This window comes from Prunus persica, chromosome G6 (assembly GCF_000346465.2).
Source record: "Prunus persica cultivar Lovell chromosome G6, Prunus_persica_NCBIv2, whole genome shotgun sequence".
NCBI classification, from domain to species: Eukaryota; Viridiplantae; Streptophyta; class Magnoliopsida; order Rosales; family Rosaceae; genus Prunus; species Prunus persica.
Genome location: NC_034014.1, coordinates 6,869,015 through 6,886,865, shown reverse-complemented (window position 1 = coordinate 6,886,865; position 17,851 = coordinate 6,869,015). Strand labels below are relative to the sequence as shown.

The following is a 17,851-nucleotide window of genomic DNA, read 5'->3' as shown; positions in this document are numbered from 1 at the left end:
CTTTCCCCTAGGTTTTTTTTTCTCTCCTTTCCACCCTTAGACAATGAAAGAGTGTCACTTATGAATTTTTGTCCTTAAGTTTAGAGGTAAGTTAAGCCTTTTTTTCATTCTTATTTCTAAATAAATTGTTACTTAAGCATTTTTAAAATTGTTATAGGCCTATAAGGGGTCTTGGGATCTAGTATAAATGTCGTTTTAGTAGAGTGGGCACGAGCTAGTTTGGTTCGTGTGCCACATCTTTAACCGTCAGTCGAATTGTCGCCCACCCGTCAATTTAGACCAAATAGGTGTTGTAGTAAAAAGTTGGTGTAATTGTACCAAATTTGGCCGAATTTGATAGACTCGGTTTGGTGCGACGACATAGAAGATGAGGCAGTGAGTTGTTTGAATCAAGTAGAGCAGAGGTGACGGCCATCGATGATGCATTAGTGCTTAGTCGACTTGAGAAAAGCGACGATGCTTGAAGATAGATAAGGAAATTAGGAAGATATGAAATAAGGAAGAGTATGGAGGAAGAGAAATCGAACCTAAAATATTACAATTGGAGCTGATGGGTTTAGACAATTTGATTCAAAATAAATGTTTTTAATTAAAAATCGAACTAAACCGACTCAATGAGTTCGATTTAATCATTAATTATTTTCTCCAATATTTATGCGCACCCCTGTATTTTAGAGCTTAACCGCCACCAATTTGGAAGTAAATCTTAACCCCAAATGATGACATAAAGCAAGCTAGCTAGTAGCTCTGACACTACAATCTCACTACATTCATTCCCTCTCTCTTGGCAAATGATTAGATGAAAGCAAACTAGTAGCTCTAACACCACAATCTCACTCTACATTTCCTCTCTCTCACCTTCCCAACAAAGACAGACATGCTAACTGCGAAGGTTGTATAACTGATCAAATAATTATCACCCTCCTCACCTAAATCCCTCATCTCCCACCACTTATAAAAACTCTCTCCACTCCCCCCAAAACTCATATCAAACACTTGCACAAAATATCAAACACCTTGTGCATGCAAGCACCACTCTTGCTTTGGCATTATTTGTTTTCAAGCAAATTAAGCAGCCAAAACCCCACCACACTCAAAAAACAAGATGGTAAAGCTTCAGCATCAGCCTCTTTTCTCACTCACACTTCTACTTATCTTGCTCTTCCATTGCACCAAAACCTTAGCCCAAGCTCCTGCCGCAGCCCCTGCTGCTGCTCCTGCTGCTCCTGCAGCCCCAGTTGCCCCAGCTGCTCCAATTGCCCCAGCTGCCCCAATTGCCCCAGCTGCCCCATCAATTACAGGGCCAGCAGTTCCAGCACCACCAGCTGATGCCCCTGCACCTCCAGGCCCAACCAACATCACCAAAATCCTTGAAAAAGCAGGTGGCTTCAATGTCTTCATCCGCCTTTTAAAAAGCACCCAAATTGATAGACAGCTCTACAGTCAACTCAACAACTCAAATAGCCAACTCACCGTTTTAGCCCCAACTGACAGTGCCTTCTCAAGGCTCAGCACAGGCTCACTCAACTCTTTGGGCGATGAGCAAAAAGTGCAGCTCTTACAATTCCATCTGATCCCAGATTTTCTCACAATCCAAAACTTTCAAACTCTCAGCAATCCAGTGAGAACCCAAGCTGGAACTGGATTTGAGTATCCACTAAACATTACCACAACAGGCAGTTCAGTCAACATTTCCACTGGCCTTGTGAACACCTCCATTTCAGGCACTGTCTACTCTGATAATCAAATTGCTATTTACAAAGTTAACAGTGTGCTCCAGCCTTATGGTGTTTTTGCTCCCAAGCATCACCAACCGTCACCCGCTCCGGCACCTGCACAAGAGAAGCCTAAGAAGGAGTCTTCATCATCGGATTCTGATGACACTACTCCTGATGTTGCTGAAGTGAAGTCTGGTGCTGTTCCTTGTCTGATCCCCAAGATTAATGCCATTGTCTCCATTGGAGTTGCTGTGGTTGCTGCTGCAGCTCTAAGCTTTTTGTGACAGAATTGTTGATTACTTTGTGCCAATGGATATTATGCTGGAGTTGGATTAAAGTTTACGCACACGGTGGAATTATATATGCCAGTTTGTGATCATATATACAAGATACCAAATACTGTGTAACTAATGAATTTCATGGGGTTCTTAATTTGTTTGTTCATTGTAATCTGTATTTGTATTACATTCCTTTTGTGATTCTGTGTATTTTGAGAAATCTGTATAAATTCCTATAGGAAAGTGCATGTGTGTCTTGATCATTCCTTTTGCACTTTTGAAGTACCATTTTGAATTTATTTCAGAATAAGAATGATCATGTCATGAATGCTTCAGCTTGAAGAAAAGCAAATTACAGTAGCCCATTCACCCCAAACTCGACCACAAAATTTTTTTTTTGAAAAAAATGAAGATTTATCTGTCGAAGTCTTGATTTCTATAAGCATACTTGGCATTGACTTTTATGGGATCTGGCAAATATTACTTTGACAACTAAGTACGTAAGAGCATCTCCAACAGCCTCTTCAATAGCTTTGGAATTTTAAAATAGATGAGCTACATTAGAAAAACTCTTTTAAACAACCTCTTCAACCTTAGCCATTAAAGTTGCAACCTCTTTCTCTCTCCTCATGACTGGTAAGCTAATTTTGGCTTTTCAAACATTTAAGACTTATTTATGAATATGCTCCTTGTGCTTTCAAAATAGTCTCAAATTACCACATGTTCTTTGAAATGTCTCAATATACCACCTATACTTTCAATAAGTGTCTCACGCTAGCTACTCCGTCAGATTTTAGAGAAGTTCTGTTAGCTGATGTGGTCCCCACTTCTTTTCAATCTCTTAACAAGGGAGAGGAAGGGTTAGTCAGGTTGAGAAAATGGAGAATTTGGGAGAAGAATGTTAGGTTGAGGGAATTTCAGATTTGGGAATCTGGAGGTTCATATTTGGGAGAAAATGAGGGATTTTGGTGTCACATCCCGGGATCAACTCTGCCGTAGCACGATATTGTCCGCTTTGGGCCCCCTTCTCTGCCCTCACGGTTTTGTTTCTGGGAACTCAAGAGCAACTTCCCAATGGGTCACCCATCCTGGGATTGCTCTAGCCCCCAACTTGCTTAACTTCGGAGTTCCCATGACTCCGAAGTCAGTGAGCTCCCAAAAGGCCTCGTGCTAGATGGATGCGGGTGTGCACATATAAGGCACATCACCCCCCTCTCTGTTAGTTGATGTGGGATCTTACATTGGGAGAAAAAAGGGAATTTGATTTGGAAATTTCATATTGGGGAGAAGAATGATGGTTTGAATGTTGTGGGGATCTCCCAAATCTGAAATTCCCAAATCAAATTCCTCATTTTCTTCCAAATATGAAATTCCCTCAACCCAACCTTCTTCTCCCAAATTTCCCCTTTTTCTCAACCTGACTAACCCCTCATCTCCCTTGTTAAGAGATTGAAAAGAAGTGGGGGGCCACATTTGCTAGTGGAACTTCTCTCAAATCTGACAGAATAGCTAACGTGAGACACTTATTGAAAGTATAAGTGGTATATTGAGACATTTCAAAGAACATGTGGTAATCTGACTATTTTAAAAGCACATGGGACATATCCATAAATAAGCCAACAGTTAATTTCACTTTGGAAAAACAAAACCTACCTTGAAAATGTTAAAAACATACATTTTTTCTATTCATATAATATATGTAGACATTTTTTTTACATGTTTTCATATTTTTTATTCGTTTTCATGATATTGCATTAATTGAATTGAAGAGTCTGTTGGAGCAAAAAATATTCAAGTAAGCAAATAAAACTTTTCAAATTGCCAGATTGGTCAACATTTAAACTTCAATTTAAAGAATTTTATATACTACTGTTGTTGGAGATGCTCTCAGATTGTAAACCAAGTGATACGTTAGATGATTGAGAGTAATGCTAAGTCTACATGTAATGTCTATTCAATCAATTGATGCACAATCTAAGTATGACCTACCAACAATCAATAAAACTATTTTTAAACCTTTCGAATTGCATATCTCTAATAGAAATAGAATCCACTTTTTGGTTGTTGGAAAACATGCTTTTAATATAACACCAAATGGTATCCACTTATTCATTAAATTTGAATTTCACTTTTGACTATAACATATGTGTAGGTCTTACAATTGTACGGTTTAGTATTCAATTTAGGATTTTTTTTTTTTAAATAAAATTTTAATCTTACACCATGTATTCATTCAAAAGAAAATTTAGGGTGGACTGAATAAAATCTTTAGTAACCCTTCAAATATGATGTTATCTAAGGAGTATAATCCAATAAAAGTAACCCAACTTATTCCGTGTTGGTGCACTGTTTGCATCAGATAATCGCAATTTAAAACTACTAATTTGATCTTTAGTTTGAATAGCGTTATGGAAAATATTTTCCTACTTACCATATAAGTAGAAGCTTCTATATTTCTGTCAATAGCAGTGTGACATGTGTGCATAAGTTTTCATTTTGTGTGTTTTGATGAATTATTTTTGCATATGTGTCAAACTATGATTCACAGTAAGGAGAAGTATCTCCTTACAAGTAAGGAGGCAAGTAGTATCCTAATGTTATTGTGTTAAAAAGTGTGACCCTAAGCATTGTGATGTTTGGTAAAAACTGTGTATGAGAAAAATATGTTAAATTTTTTTTTAACCAGCGTTTTCGAAGCAATGGTCCTTGAATTTAAAACCGATTTATATTTTAGTCATCCAACTCGAATATTGGCTTTGGTAGTCCCGAACTTCACTCATAGGGTTGGCAACGGGCCGGTTCAAGGCCGGGTATGGTAATACCATTTCCGTCCCCACACCTATCCCCAACAAAAAAAATTTGGAGAATCCATGTACCCGTCGAGGGGCTACCTTTCAAAGCCGCCTTGAATCCTCGACGATTCAGCAACCATTTCTTATAAAAAGACGAATAATTGAAAACTGCCTAAAATGATCATTTTGCCTTTATATTTGACGGAAAATATAACATTATGACGTCATGGCCAACAACGCGAGAGAAAGTGAAGTTAAGCGACCACAAGAGTTATCTTTTAACTTTTAGGACCAAAATGCAAATTAGACATAAGTTGAGGAACTATTGCTCCTAAAAGAACCTTCTTATTTTTTCTTTGAAACAAAGCAATAGTACTTTATTAAAGGGAATCGAAGTAAAATTGCAGTAGATAGAGGGTAAGAGGATTAGGCAAGTCACTCTACACATAAGGGTTTGATCGTTGAACTAACCAATACCCTACCTCCCTTCCGTATAAGAGATAATAATTTATTAAAGAGATTAGAAGGAATTCAAGCCTTTCTTATTTATTGCTAATATGGCATACAAGAAAAAACAAGGTAAACACTAGGCAGAGAGACCAGAAATACTCTAAGCAGGGCGGGGTTTTTGTCATTCGCTTTCATCATCATTTTGATAGTTCAATATCGTTCTATTAATGATTTATTTCTTTGAATTTTTGCTTTAATTAATTGAATACTTGTTTGGTAAAAACATCATGATTTCCCTCATCATCATATTAGTAACATTCTCTTCTTTCTGATCAAGAAACTAAAACTGAAATAAGAGAAACTATCAATGATTTCCCTCTCGTTGACATCATTGGATAACTTGGGAATTCCGCAAGCCATCAAGGTTGACGTTAAGACCACATCGATTTGACATGAAGTCGACATTGAAGCATGTAGTTTAATTTCCTCAGTATTATCATCAATTTCCCCTTTATTTGCGCCAAGTAATTAGATGAAGAACAAAGGTTATAGGTATGTACAAATATCTACTGTTGAAATTTTCAAAGAAAAAAAATTCTAAATAAGAAGGTGTTATGATTTCCTCATCGTCATGTTGTACTGATAACTAGCTAGCTCTTAATCTAGTGATACTTTTCTTTCTTATTTTAGAAGAAATCCCAAATTCTAATTCACAACCTAACTACATCAAAATACTACATATCGAAGCAAAGATATTATGAAAACGAAATAAATCATGTTGGAATTTAAATTGTCCAAAAAAACAAAATGTTGGGCGTCAAAAGTAGACTTATGGGTTACATAGTGATAGTCATGTAGAATTGAAAGACTTTATGAAGTACCACATACATTTATTATTTAAAAATAATTAGTAATATAGAATTGAAAGCGAAAGCGAAAGTGTACAGTATGGTAATTATAGACTCCTCACTTTCCACTTTCTCCTAATTTTGCTCTTAATCTCTTCCTACATTAATTTTCTAGAAGTACAGCTATTTCCACTCTCTTGTCCTATTTTCTCACTCACCTTATCTTTAAAATTTTAAAACAAATTTACCTATTTATAAAATGACTTCTATGAACCATTTTCCCACCCATGGTGTTATGATAATTTTTGAGTTGATAACTAAAATGAGATTATATTTGAATAATGTATGGTACATGCATGATTGATAAATATTAATAGCATGTGCGTTTAAAAAAAATTATTATATTACATAAAAATTAAATGCATCATTGTTTAATAAGGAATAAAAGATTGGATTAGAGGTTATACAAGCGATAATCTACTTTAATTCGAACTCGGGTGCAGAGTGTGGAGAGTATATTCACTTTAACCAACTTAGCTAAGCTCATATCTGTAACTGGATTAGAGTTATAAATCACAAGCATGTCGCATAGTAAGGCATATTAGGTAAGGCCAACAATTGACAAACGTTTGTTAATTGTATATTTAACCTAACATTATTACTTGGGAATGCAAATTACCTCAAATCTAATAATAAACAGAGCCAACTCCATTGTCATTAAACTTTTCTGCTATCATTTAGCTGAACGTGAATAGGCTAATTAGGCCCACACCCACGTACGTTAGATTCCTTTATTTAAAATTGACGGTGGAAAATGTTGACAGTGGGAAAAGGCAGCGACATAGGTCACACAACCAAAAATGATACAATTTAAACTTTAGCCTTTTATCAAATGAAATGACAAGAAAGACTAAAATTCCAAAGATGAAAACACAAAAGAAAAAAAAATCTACTACATGCATGGAGGGCCCTCTCTTTAAGCCAATGAAGTCTCTTTTTGTTTAGCCTTTCTCTCTCCCAACATGAACATGCACTGGCCTCTCTCTCTCTCTCTCTCTCTCTCTCTCTCTCTCTCTCTCTCTCTCTCTCTCTCTCCGAGTTGACTCACTTGCTTTTTTGAGTGCAAACTCAGACTCGTTATCCTCTTAATCTAGTTTCCATTGGTATACATTTCATCTAATAAAACTCTAGTATATAGAGACCAACAAGGCTCTCTTTTAGGTAGCTTAGTAATTAATGTATAGGGCTCTCATTGATGACCACTACTAGTGTATTGACTCAAGTCACCCATTGAAGCTAACTTGGCTAGCTCTTGTTGAAAGAAGGGCACTCCGCTAATCGCATCGCCTCCTACTCCGAGAAAATCTCTAGTTAGACTACTTTGCTCACTTTGGCTTTGTTTTATCAGATTGGCTGCTCCAGGCATATTCATCAAGTGTTTGTTGCTCAAGAAGGAGCTAGAGAACAACGATCCGTCTCGAATTGTGGTTGCTGGAGTTGAAGAAGACATGGAATTCACCAAATCATTGAAGCTCTCAACTTCATTTTTGTTGTGGTGGTGGCCATATGAACTGAGCTGGTTTGACATATTGTGGGAAGAATTGGACGATGTGCTCATGAAACCAAAGGCAGTGTCGTTGAATGTTGTCGCTGGGTTGTTGTTGTTGTTGTTGTTGTTGTTGCTGCTTCTTGTAGATCCCATTTGAGCTGCTTTTTGCAAAAGTGCTGTGGCTGACATGGGTTGGTGTTGGTGATTGTTGTTGTTATAGAAAGAGGTAGCAGAAGCACTTATCGTTCCAGACAAACTTCCTTTGGATTCTTCTAATTCCTCCTTAAGTCCCCGAGCCAACGACGAAGATGACATGGAGAGATTAAACGATGCCTCTTCCGGGAACTTAGTGTTGTTGATGAGCCACTGCGTCTGTGATGACGATGAAGATCCAAACATGTCCATAGAAGCTGTCGCCACCAATTCCGGCATAAAAGCATTGGAATTGAGATGAGAATTGTTGGCGGCAGCAGGGTCTGAGCCAGCAAATTCTTGCTGAAACATTGGTATAAAATGAGGGATTCTTGGTGGTTGATGATGAGGGTTAATGTTGGTAATATTATTGCACCCATTGATGAAGCTTGGATTCATATTGGTAGTTGAAGCTGAACCAAACCTTGCACTTTCTTCAGCCGCCAATGCATCACAGAAAGCTCGATGAGTTATGAAGCTGTCCTTCCTGTGTAACAAAATTTAGTAAACAATCGGTACCCGAATTGTGCATAAAGCTTTAAATTCAAATAGAACCCCCATTAAAGCCTCTACGTTATGAGAGCATTAAATATATATATATTAATTATTTTCCCAAATTAATCATATAAAGTAGGGAATTTTTGTTATAATTAAAGAGAACATGTTGGAAAAACAGTTACCTGGAAAAAAGTGTGCCACAGTCACATCTATACTCTCTAGTCCCACAAACCTTGCTATGAGCCTTCCAATCCGATTGAACTGCGTATTTCTTTGAGCATTTCTCACACTTCCATTTCTTCTCACCGTGCTTTCGGCTGAAGTGCTTTTTGATTCCGGTGAGGTCTCCGAGTGCTCGGGAAGGCTCGTGGTGCACGCATGTCCTTTCCGGGCACACGTACACCTTTTTTCGAATCACTTCTTTGTTTGATCTTTGTTTGAGCTTCCATGGAAGGTTGTGGCCGCGTCGGTGAAGCTGCAAGTTCTGGTCTCTCTGGAATCCCTTGTTGCATATTTCGCAAACGAATCGGTTTGTGGCCATTAGAGATTTTGGGGACAAAGCTATGACTTCTGCATCTGGATCTGCAATTGAATTATTGAAGTAACCAATATCAAACAAAAAGTTTAAAAAAAGAATACAAGATGAATATTGAGTTGATCAATAGACAAAGCTAAAGAAGTGAAGTGTGTGAAGTTGCAAGGTGGAGATGAAAATACACTTTCCTGGAGTTCCAGGTAAATTCCTCTTCCTCTTGAGCTGATTATCGGTATTAGGGTTAGGGTTAGGGCTGGAACTTAGTTCTTGAGCTAACCCTTTGATGGTGGAGGGAATTGAGAGCCCATCTTCGGACATCATATTGAATCTGAAGTAATTAGAAGTAACGGGTTGCGTTCTAAAACTTGCTAAGACAAAAGAAGTAACAAGAGAAGAAGCTAAAACTACTAAAACAAATTAAGAAACAAAAAAAAAAGGATTTACTACTATAATTAAGAAGACAATACAAGAAATCTCAGTGCATGTATTGGAATTTTGGATCGCTGAGAACAAATTAAGAACCCAAATGAAGCTCTTTTTGTTTTCTGGGAAAACTTTTTACTCTGCTTGAACTTGGAAAGAAAAATGCCAAACATACAGAAAATGAAAGGAAAAGAGAATATTTCTTCTCTCTCTCTCTCTCTCTCTCTCTCTCTCTCTCCTTCCCTTTATCTAACACGGCTGCTCTCCCAAAGTCGGTCAGCCATAGACTCAGCTGGACCGCTAGACCCCATTCTCTCCTTTTACTCAATAATATATATATATATATATCTACAAATCAATATTTTCTTCTTTTTGCCTTTTCCTTATGAATGTGGTGAAAACTAATCTTTGTGCGTACATGAGCTTAAAAAAATAGAAGTGGGAAAGTTTTAAAAGATGAAATCAAAGGCTTGATTTGAAAAGGGTAAAGGCTAGATATAGAGAAAGAAAAGTGAGTTGCCTTTACAGCCAGCAATTGATGAGGTGAAAAATGATTATGCTATAATTGTATGAGGACCATATGAGCTCTAAAAAAGATAGAGAGAGAGAGAGAGAGAGAGAGAGAGAGAGAGAGAGAGAGAGAGATAAAGGGTGGTGCCGTCCGTGAGAGCTGAGTGGGCAGAGAGAGAGAAGTGGGGCCCATGAAAGACTGTCAGTGAGTGACAGAGAGAGAAAGTTGATAATACAAAGACAAGAGAAGACTGGTACCGCTTGACATGTCGACCAAAACCCACGAGACACTACACTCACCCGATGCACACGTACTCTTCCCTCACTCTACCTACACCTTTTTCTAGAAATTCGCTCCCTCTCTCTCTCTCTCTCTCTCTCTCTCTCTCTCTCTCTGGTGGCTGGCTTCACTTCACATTGAGCAACTGGATAAATTAGATTCTTTCCCGACTTTGACTCAGTCTTACTTGCGGTAAAAAGTTTACTAATATTTACCAGCAAGCAACTTAGGAACGAAATCTTGCAAGATGTGTGAGTGTTATTAATCACTTGACCTACAAATCTCCTATTTGATTATAAATTACTCGTTATATCTCTTGTTTCATATAATAAATTAGTTAGTGCAATATAATTCAAATGAATTATAATATAAGATTGTGTAATGTGTAATTGCTTTGCATTGCAGCATCACTCTATCTCTATCTGTTAGTCCTTTTCTTAATTAGTCAATTTAGGGATTGCTTGGTTAGTGTGCAATGTCTATTCGCACTCAATAATAATATAGGTAAAATACCTTCATTATTGTACAACAATGCCTTAAGTTTTTGCTTTTCCATTATTTTGGGGATTTGGACCGATGTGGAGGAGGTGGTAGGTTAGATTAAAGACCACCTAAAGTAAGAGCAAATAAACAAAATGTATGGACACAGACCAAAAAAAATACAAAATGTATGGAGGAACTATACTTACCTGCGCTAGCTGCAATAGAAGTTTAATTTGTGATTAGCTATTCATATGTAACATTTGGTTAGATTCTCAGGCCATGTAACAAATAGTAATTGGCTTCTGAAAGTATCTCCTCAATTTACTTTTTCGAGAAAAGGTATCAAACTAAGAAAGGAAAAAATTATTTATCCTCTTATTCAATAAATTTCATATGTTTGTTTTTGTCAAGATTATTGCAATGGAGTCTAGTCCAGTGAAAAATGACTTTTATTTGCATATCAGTGGTCTTAGGTTCGAACCTCCGTGACACTTTGATAATGCGTGTGAGAAACCTCCTCCCCTTGTAATTTAGACTATTGTTTGTATTCAAAAACAACAAAGAATACAAAGGCCAAATACATGATGGGTTGTGAACTAGCACAATACCTTAAGGCCCAAAACCTTGTGAAACAAGGAGATTGTTAGTACGAAAATCGTATTGGCATTTCTTAGACTGTAGTATAGGTTGAAAATTAGTTTGTGAGGAATTGCTACTAGAAGTTTTGGCATTACTCTTTCAATCTCATACCTCCGAGGCATACCCTGACCATATGAGAAACTTGACAACAGGTAAATCATGACATATCATGCATTCATGATAGGAGTTATAGTTGAAGTTTTGTTTTGAGTCTTTGTAATTGAAGTTAAAATATGAGTCGGTTGGTGACATCATTAAGAGTCCTTAATGAATTAAACTTTGTATTTTAATTGAATCAGAATTTATATTGTTAATTTGATAAGTGTTTGGCCCTTGTGTGGCATCTCATTGAGGAGATAATATTGCACCAAGTTCAAAGAGTTTTAGTTCAATTGGTCTTAGAGTTATAATTGTTTTGGAAGTGTAGTTTCGCAAGTTTCTCTCCTGTGAGAAACTTGCTTTGAATAAAAGGATGTTTTGCCTTCTTGTGACAGGTAGCTTTCCAACGTCTAAAATCATTGATGCATATTGAATATATTTTGGGAAAAGCTGCTGCACTTAGTTCACTCGGGAAGTCATCAAGTGCTTCGGTTGCTTGGTGATTGATTGAATTCATTCATCATTCATATTGCATACATATGCATGTCGGTGTCTCATATGGTTAAGGACACTAAGACACTTTGTGTGTTTATCCTCCGGTGAGCTTGAAGCAATCGTGACCAGTATTGCATTCAACAAAAGGAGTGTCGAAGATCATCCCGTGACAGAAGCTGAGTTACGAAGAAATCGGTAAACATTGTCTAGATTGAGTCTAGGACAAGTGTGTGTGTGTATTTCTTGTAATCTCAATTCTATAGTGGATTCGTTCTGGACTAAGGAGTCCCGTGGATTTTCCCCAGATGTGGGGTTTTACCACGTAAAATAAATATCTACGTGTTCTTTTATTTTAAGCTTTGCACATCTCAGGATTGATAACTCATATCAATCTTGCTTCAAAGGTTGATCATTATTTATTGCAAAAAAATCCAAATTAGCTTGTTTAACCTTCTCCAGGCATTTATAGATATAGTGTTGGGCTTAGAGTGTTAGTTAAGTAAGCCCTTGGTGATGAGTATAGACGACTTAACCTAACCTTATATAAGCTTAAGACTCTGCTCTCATCATATGTCACATTCCAGGATCGGCTCCGTCGTAGCACGATATTGTCCGCTTTGGGTCCTCCTCTCTGCCCGCACAGTTTTGTTTTTGGGAACTCACGAGCAACTTCCCAATGGGTCACCCATCCTAGGATTACTCTAGCCCAAACTCGCTTAACTTCAGAGTTCCCATGACTCCGAAGCCAGTAAGCTCCCAAAAGGCCTCGTGCTAGATGTAGGTGGGCATATACATATAAGGCACATCACCCCCCTCTCCATTAGTCGATGTGGGATGTTACATCAGACTCGTTCTCTAACCCTTATCTCATCTTAAAGAGATAGCTAAAACAGTTTCTGAGAGATAGCATAAGTCTTAAGCATTCATGTCTTTTGCTTGTGTTGTCGTTGCTGCGATTGAATGAGTTCTAAGATCGTGTACTCAAGGAAGCTGGTACTAGGTACAGGGGCGGACCTATTAAGGCGCAAGGAGGTGCAGTTGCACCTCCCCGCGCCGAAAAAACCATTGTAGGTGCTTCAAATTGTCCCTTTGCTCAATTGGTGTACAGATTATCTTATTTCCATTTTCAACAATTAAGTAAATGTCTTTGTCCTTTTACTTTTATTTATTTTTATATTACTCTATTTACTTAAATTTACAATGTAAATAAGGAAGTACCCCCCATTTGAATTCAAATAAAAATACTAGAAAATCAAATTCCCACCAAATCAAAATATGAAAATTCGGTTTTAGTGCAAAATACGATTTAGGCTAAAAATGATGGCTCATTAAGTCAATATATACTTCATATTAAAATCCCATAAAATCATGTTTTCTTATTTGATGTATAAGGAATAAAAAGCCACCAAAAATTATCTTGAGAAAATAATTATTCCGAAAAACCATTTTTCATACTTGGTCAATATTGCACCTCCGCTAAAACATTTCTGAGTCCGCCAGTGACTAGGTATGTCTTTTATGTATTTCAGGTTGTGTGAAAGATCACGGACACGTATATAGAAAATCTAACAAACACAACAATGCTTGCAATGCATAAATGAATTACCTTGAATAAGCTTTGATTGCATCAAGCCATCTTGAAGTTGATCTTAGTCACAATAGATTGTATTAGCACTAACCTAGATTAGTCTAGCTTATTGAGCTTGATCAGGTGCATAAGAAATTACAATCAAATTTTACATCTTTGTCAAGAAAAGCTAAGAATATAGCTTAGCCAAAATCCTAACACACGTTTGTAAGGACAAGTTGTTGTAGTATAGCGTGCGTCCAGATTGAATAATGAGATGAGGATAGTGATAGATGGATAGGAGGGAGATATGGAAGGGAGAGATATGAAAATGGAGGAGGATAACATGGGGAAGGAAAGGGGGGAAATTTGAAAGTTAGGGTAAGGGATTTTAGGGAAATTGAGGACTATCCATATAGGGATTTGATGGTGGCTAAAAGGAGAAGCCACTAGTGGAAGCAACAACAAAAGGCAAAGAGAAATTAAAGGGAGTCAATTTGAGTAGAAAGCATAGGATAATACCTATAAAGGGTGGGATGGTGGATGGAGACACAGGCTTTCAAACTAGCCAAGAGAGTAGTTTTTGCAAGGATGAAACTAAGAAATGTAACCTATAAAATGAAAAATAAAATATTAAAAAATGAAGAAAATTAGGCTTCATTTGGCCATTTGGAGGGATTCCATATTTATAGATTTAGATGACACTATAAGGTAAAATTCTTTGTTACAACCCTTGTATGCCCAGAGTTGGACAAGAAAGAATGGAAGAAAACAAATGAATTTCAAATGATTGTTAGATATATAAGCCAATATAAAATAAATAATTCTAAGGAAATAATATATATAATAATCAAAGAGGCAAGAACGTTGCTTTAGATACATAACGTACACAAAGTAACAAGTCTATGAATTAAAACATAAATGGAAAGTGGTCTAAATAAGTTAGATGCACCAGACCTTTCCATACATATAAATATCATATCCTACAATGTTCCTGGTCATAGGATCACCAATTGGACAATGGTGACCCGCAAAGATTGGTATGCATTATGTCTGCTCAATTGAGAGGATGACTAGTCTCAAGTCATTCGTGTAGAGACACTGAGATAGATGTGTAGGTGCTCTATAGAAGATAGAGTCCACTGAATGCGATCAACTCTAGAATTCTTGTATGGAAGTCTTACTCACAATTGTCAAACAAAGAATTCTGGTATAGAAGCCAATATAAAATAGATAATTCTAAGGAAATAATATATATAATAATCAAAGGGGCAAAAATATTGCTTTAGATACATAACGTACACAAAGTAACAAGTCCATGGATTAAGACATAAATGGAAAGTTGTCTAAAGAAGTTAGATGCACGAGACCTTTCCATACGTATAAATATCATATCCTAAAATGTTCCTGTCATAGGATCACCAATTGGACAATGGTGACCCGCAAAGATTGGTACACATTATGTTTACTCAATAGGGAGGATGACTAGTCTCAAGTCATGTAGAGACACTGAGACAGTGTGTAGGTGCTCTATAGAAGATGGAGTCCACTAAACGCTATCAACTCTAAAATTCTTGTATGGAAGTCTTACTCACAAGTGTCAAACAAAGAATTCTAAGTTGTGATAATGCAAATTAATCCTTATACTTGAGACATCACAGTTTCTTGTGTATATGTTGTTTCTCTTTGAAAGCACTATACGGTCGTATCAAAATGATGTGACTTAAATGTGTTCCTCAGGATTCTCAGCGTGTACGCAGAGACAGGTGAATGTACAACAAAGAATCTCTGCTCTTAGTAAGAAGAGAGAATGCTCTAAAGATATGATTCATGAATCTTTGGCCAAAGTATTGGATGGAAATTGAAACAAGAACGTTTGCAATTTCATCAGATTGAATCATATAATGTAGAGATGTCATATTAGGAATTTTGACATAAGTTTACTATATCCCGAGAATATGACATAGAGAATTAAATTAGAGAATGATCGAATTGCATTGTAATCACAAACTGACTAGGTTCTCTAAATGAATTCTTTTTAGTTTGGGTAGCCATGACATACTGCTAGGTGTCACTCATGGCTTGTGGAAGCCCTGTAAGGACTAATTATAATTAGCCTTCGCCAATAGGAAGAATTGTATGGAGGAAGAAGAAGAAGACTGAGAAGAAGAAGAAAGAAGCACCGACACAAATTTAAAAAAAGAGAAGATATTTGTTAGGATTTTTTAAATATTTTTTTAATTATGTTGGGTAGACCTATAAATACTAAAAGTATATATTAATAGTATAAAGATGTCATTTATCATAGTGGTCTTTGAATTGAAAAGAATCTTAAGGTCAATGGTTCAACAATCATTGTGCTCCTTTTTTTTTTGGGGTAATATTCAAGGTTTTTTTATTTTATTTTATTTTTGCATTGTTTCATCTTAAAAAGAAAATCGAAACTTTAACACTATGACCCCATAAAATAACAATTCTGAATCCACCACTGATACAAAGGGGGCAAACATACTCTTTTGATCAACTTACCTAACCTAAATCTACTTCTTATACGTATTTGTTGCTCGTATGTAGTGAAAGCAAAAACTCTCCGTGAACACATGCATATTAAAAAATCATGTAAGTTTTTAATGTGCTCTATCTTATTTTACTCTCGTCATCTTGATTTTTTCTGTTATTTCTTTCATCTTTTAATGGTTTGTTTGCCGTGACGAGTTGATACAACTCACCAACACGTTGTCTCTATGGGAAACAGCAGGGCTCAAAAAGCCGTGTCTGATCTCCTCAGTGTTTATTCCCACCACCATGAAATCACAATGATCAAGAGGAACACTCCCGTGAGTAAGAACATATACTAGTCTGGCTAGCTTCTCTACATGACACTGGTTGACAGTTTATATTTAGAAAATACTAAGCGTACCACATAATATGCATCACCTATCTAATAGAGGTGGATCCCATTGTATTGATGGGCTCCACCTCTATTAGTTCGCCCCAAGGCACTTAAGACTTCTAAAATTTTTAAAACGACCGTAGTTCTCTTGGGACCATGTATGAAGAACTGCAATTTATTTGTAATAGCCGGAGACATTCTTCACATCTATATATCCACTGCATATAATTTCCCTTTTCCAATGAATTAACAAATACTTTGTTTATTCCTTGGTTTTCTTGTTTGGTCCTGTTCTTGTTTGGTTCTGTTCCTGCGTAGATTTTAATCAAAATGTACGCAAAGTCACATGCAAAGCTAATTTAGTACGGAACCGGTTTGAATATATTGCATGGGAAGCATAAGTCTATTGTTTTCTTTCTGAATAAACTAGGAAAAAAATTGTAAATCTGTAAGTACAAAACAGATACATACATGCTTGTAAATCTATATATAAAGCCAGAGGAAAAGAACGGACAACATTCAAAATAACAAAAAATGTCTTTATTTTAAGAAAATAGTAAGAAATAAACTTAACCATTAAATAAGTAAACTAACAATATTTTATATTAAATGGGTCCTATTTTCATAAAACACAACTACACCTATTTTCTTTTTCTTAATCTATATATATAAAGCAAAAGGCAGAGAATGGTGAAACATTCAAAATACCAGAAAATGCCCTTGGTTAATGCAAACATTAAGAATTGAAATTATTAATTAAATGAGGATAATATGGTAAATTCACAATTATTCGTATTAAAAAAATTAAAATTAAAAGAAAATTCAGATAATGGGTCCTATTTTTATGGAACACAAATATCCATTATCTTTTTTAATTCTAAAATAAATTTAATTTTTTTTAAAAAAAACCTCTCGCATGCGCGCAAGCGCGTGCAAAGAGGCTAGTATATATAAAAACTCAATTGGCACACGCCCAAAGGGCTAGTTACTAGTATATCTATATCTATATATATAAAGCAAAGGACAGAGAATGGTGAAACATTCAAAATACCAGAAAATGTCCTTGGTTAATTCAAATATTAAGAATTAAAATTATTAATTAAATGAGGATAATATGGTAAATTCACATTTTTTTATATTAAAAAAATTAAAATTAAAATAAAATTCAGATAATAGATCCAATTTTTACGGAATACAACTACCCATTATCTTTTTTAATTCTAAAGTAAAATTAAATTTTCTAAAAATATTAATAATATAAAATATTAGGACAAAGTTTATCTTATGAGGCAACATATTTTAAAACCTGGGTTTTCCTTGGAAGTTAAAAAGTAGATGAGTTTAAAACAACTAAAACGCAGAACATTCTATGATCCTTGGGTAGAATTTTCGTGTACGGGCATATAGCACTAAAGCTAGGTAGTCCAAAAGAAAACAAAGACAACCCAGATGACAAAAGTGTTTGCGCAGCAAGCCATTACCATATGCATTTCAAATCGTCATGATTTCGTTCCTTGTGGCCAATATCTCAATAGGGTCGTTTGCTTTTGGCTATCTGTCTGCTATTGTTCACCAAAGGGAAGCAAATCATGAAGATGGGAA

General features: G+C 36.1%; 2 protein-coding genes across 2 annotated transcripts; one reads left to right on the top strand and one right to left on the bottom strand.

The window, feature by feature from the left end:
* LOC18774264 (fasciclin-like arabinogalactan protein 12) lies at positions 748–2,230 on the top strand. The gene has a single exon (XM_007206605.2). The coding sequence runs from the start codon at positions 1,106–1,108 to the stop codon at positions 2,000–2,002; it is 897 nt and encodes a 298-aa protein (XP_007206667.1). The 5' UTR covers positions 748–1,105; the 3' UTR covers positions 2,003–2,230.
* LOC18774826 (protein indeterminate-domain 9) lies at positions 6,932–9,656 on the bottom strand. The gene is made up of 3 exons (XM_020566825.1): positions 9,049–9,656; positions 8,508–8,907; positions 6,932–8,314 (listed from the first exon to the last, which is right to left on the bottom strand). The coding sequence occupies exons 1-3, from the start codon at positions 9,179–9,181 to the stop codon at positions 7,336–7,338; spliced, it is 1,512 nt and encodes a 503-aa protein (XP_020422414.1). The 5' UTR covers positions 9,182–9,656; the 3' UTR covers positions 6,932–7,335.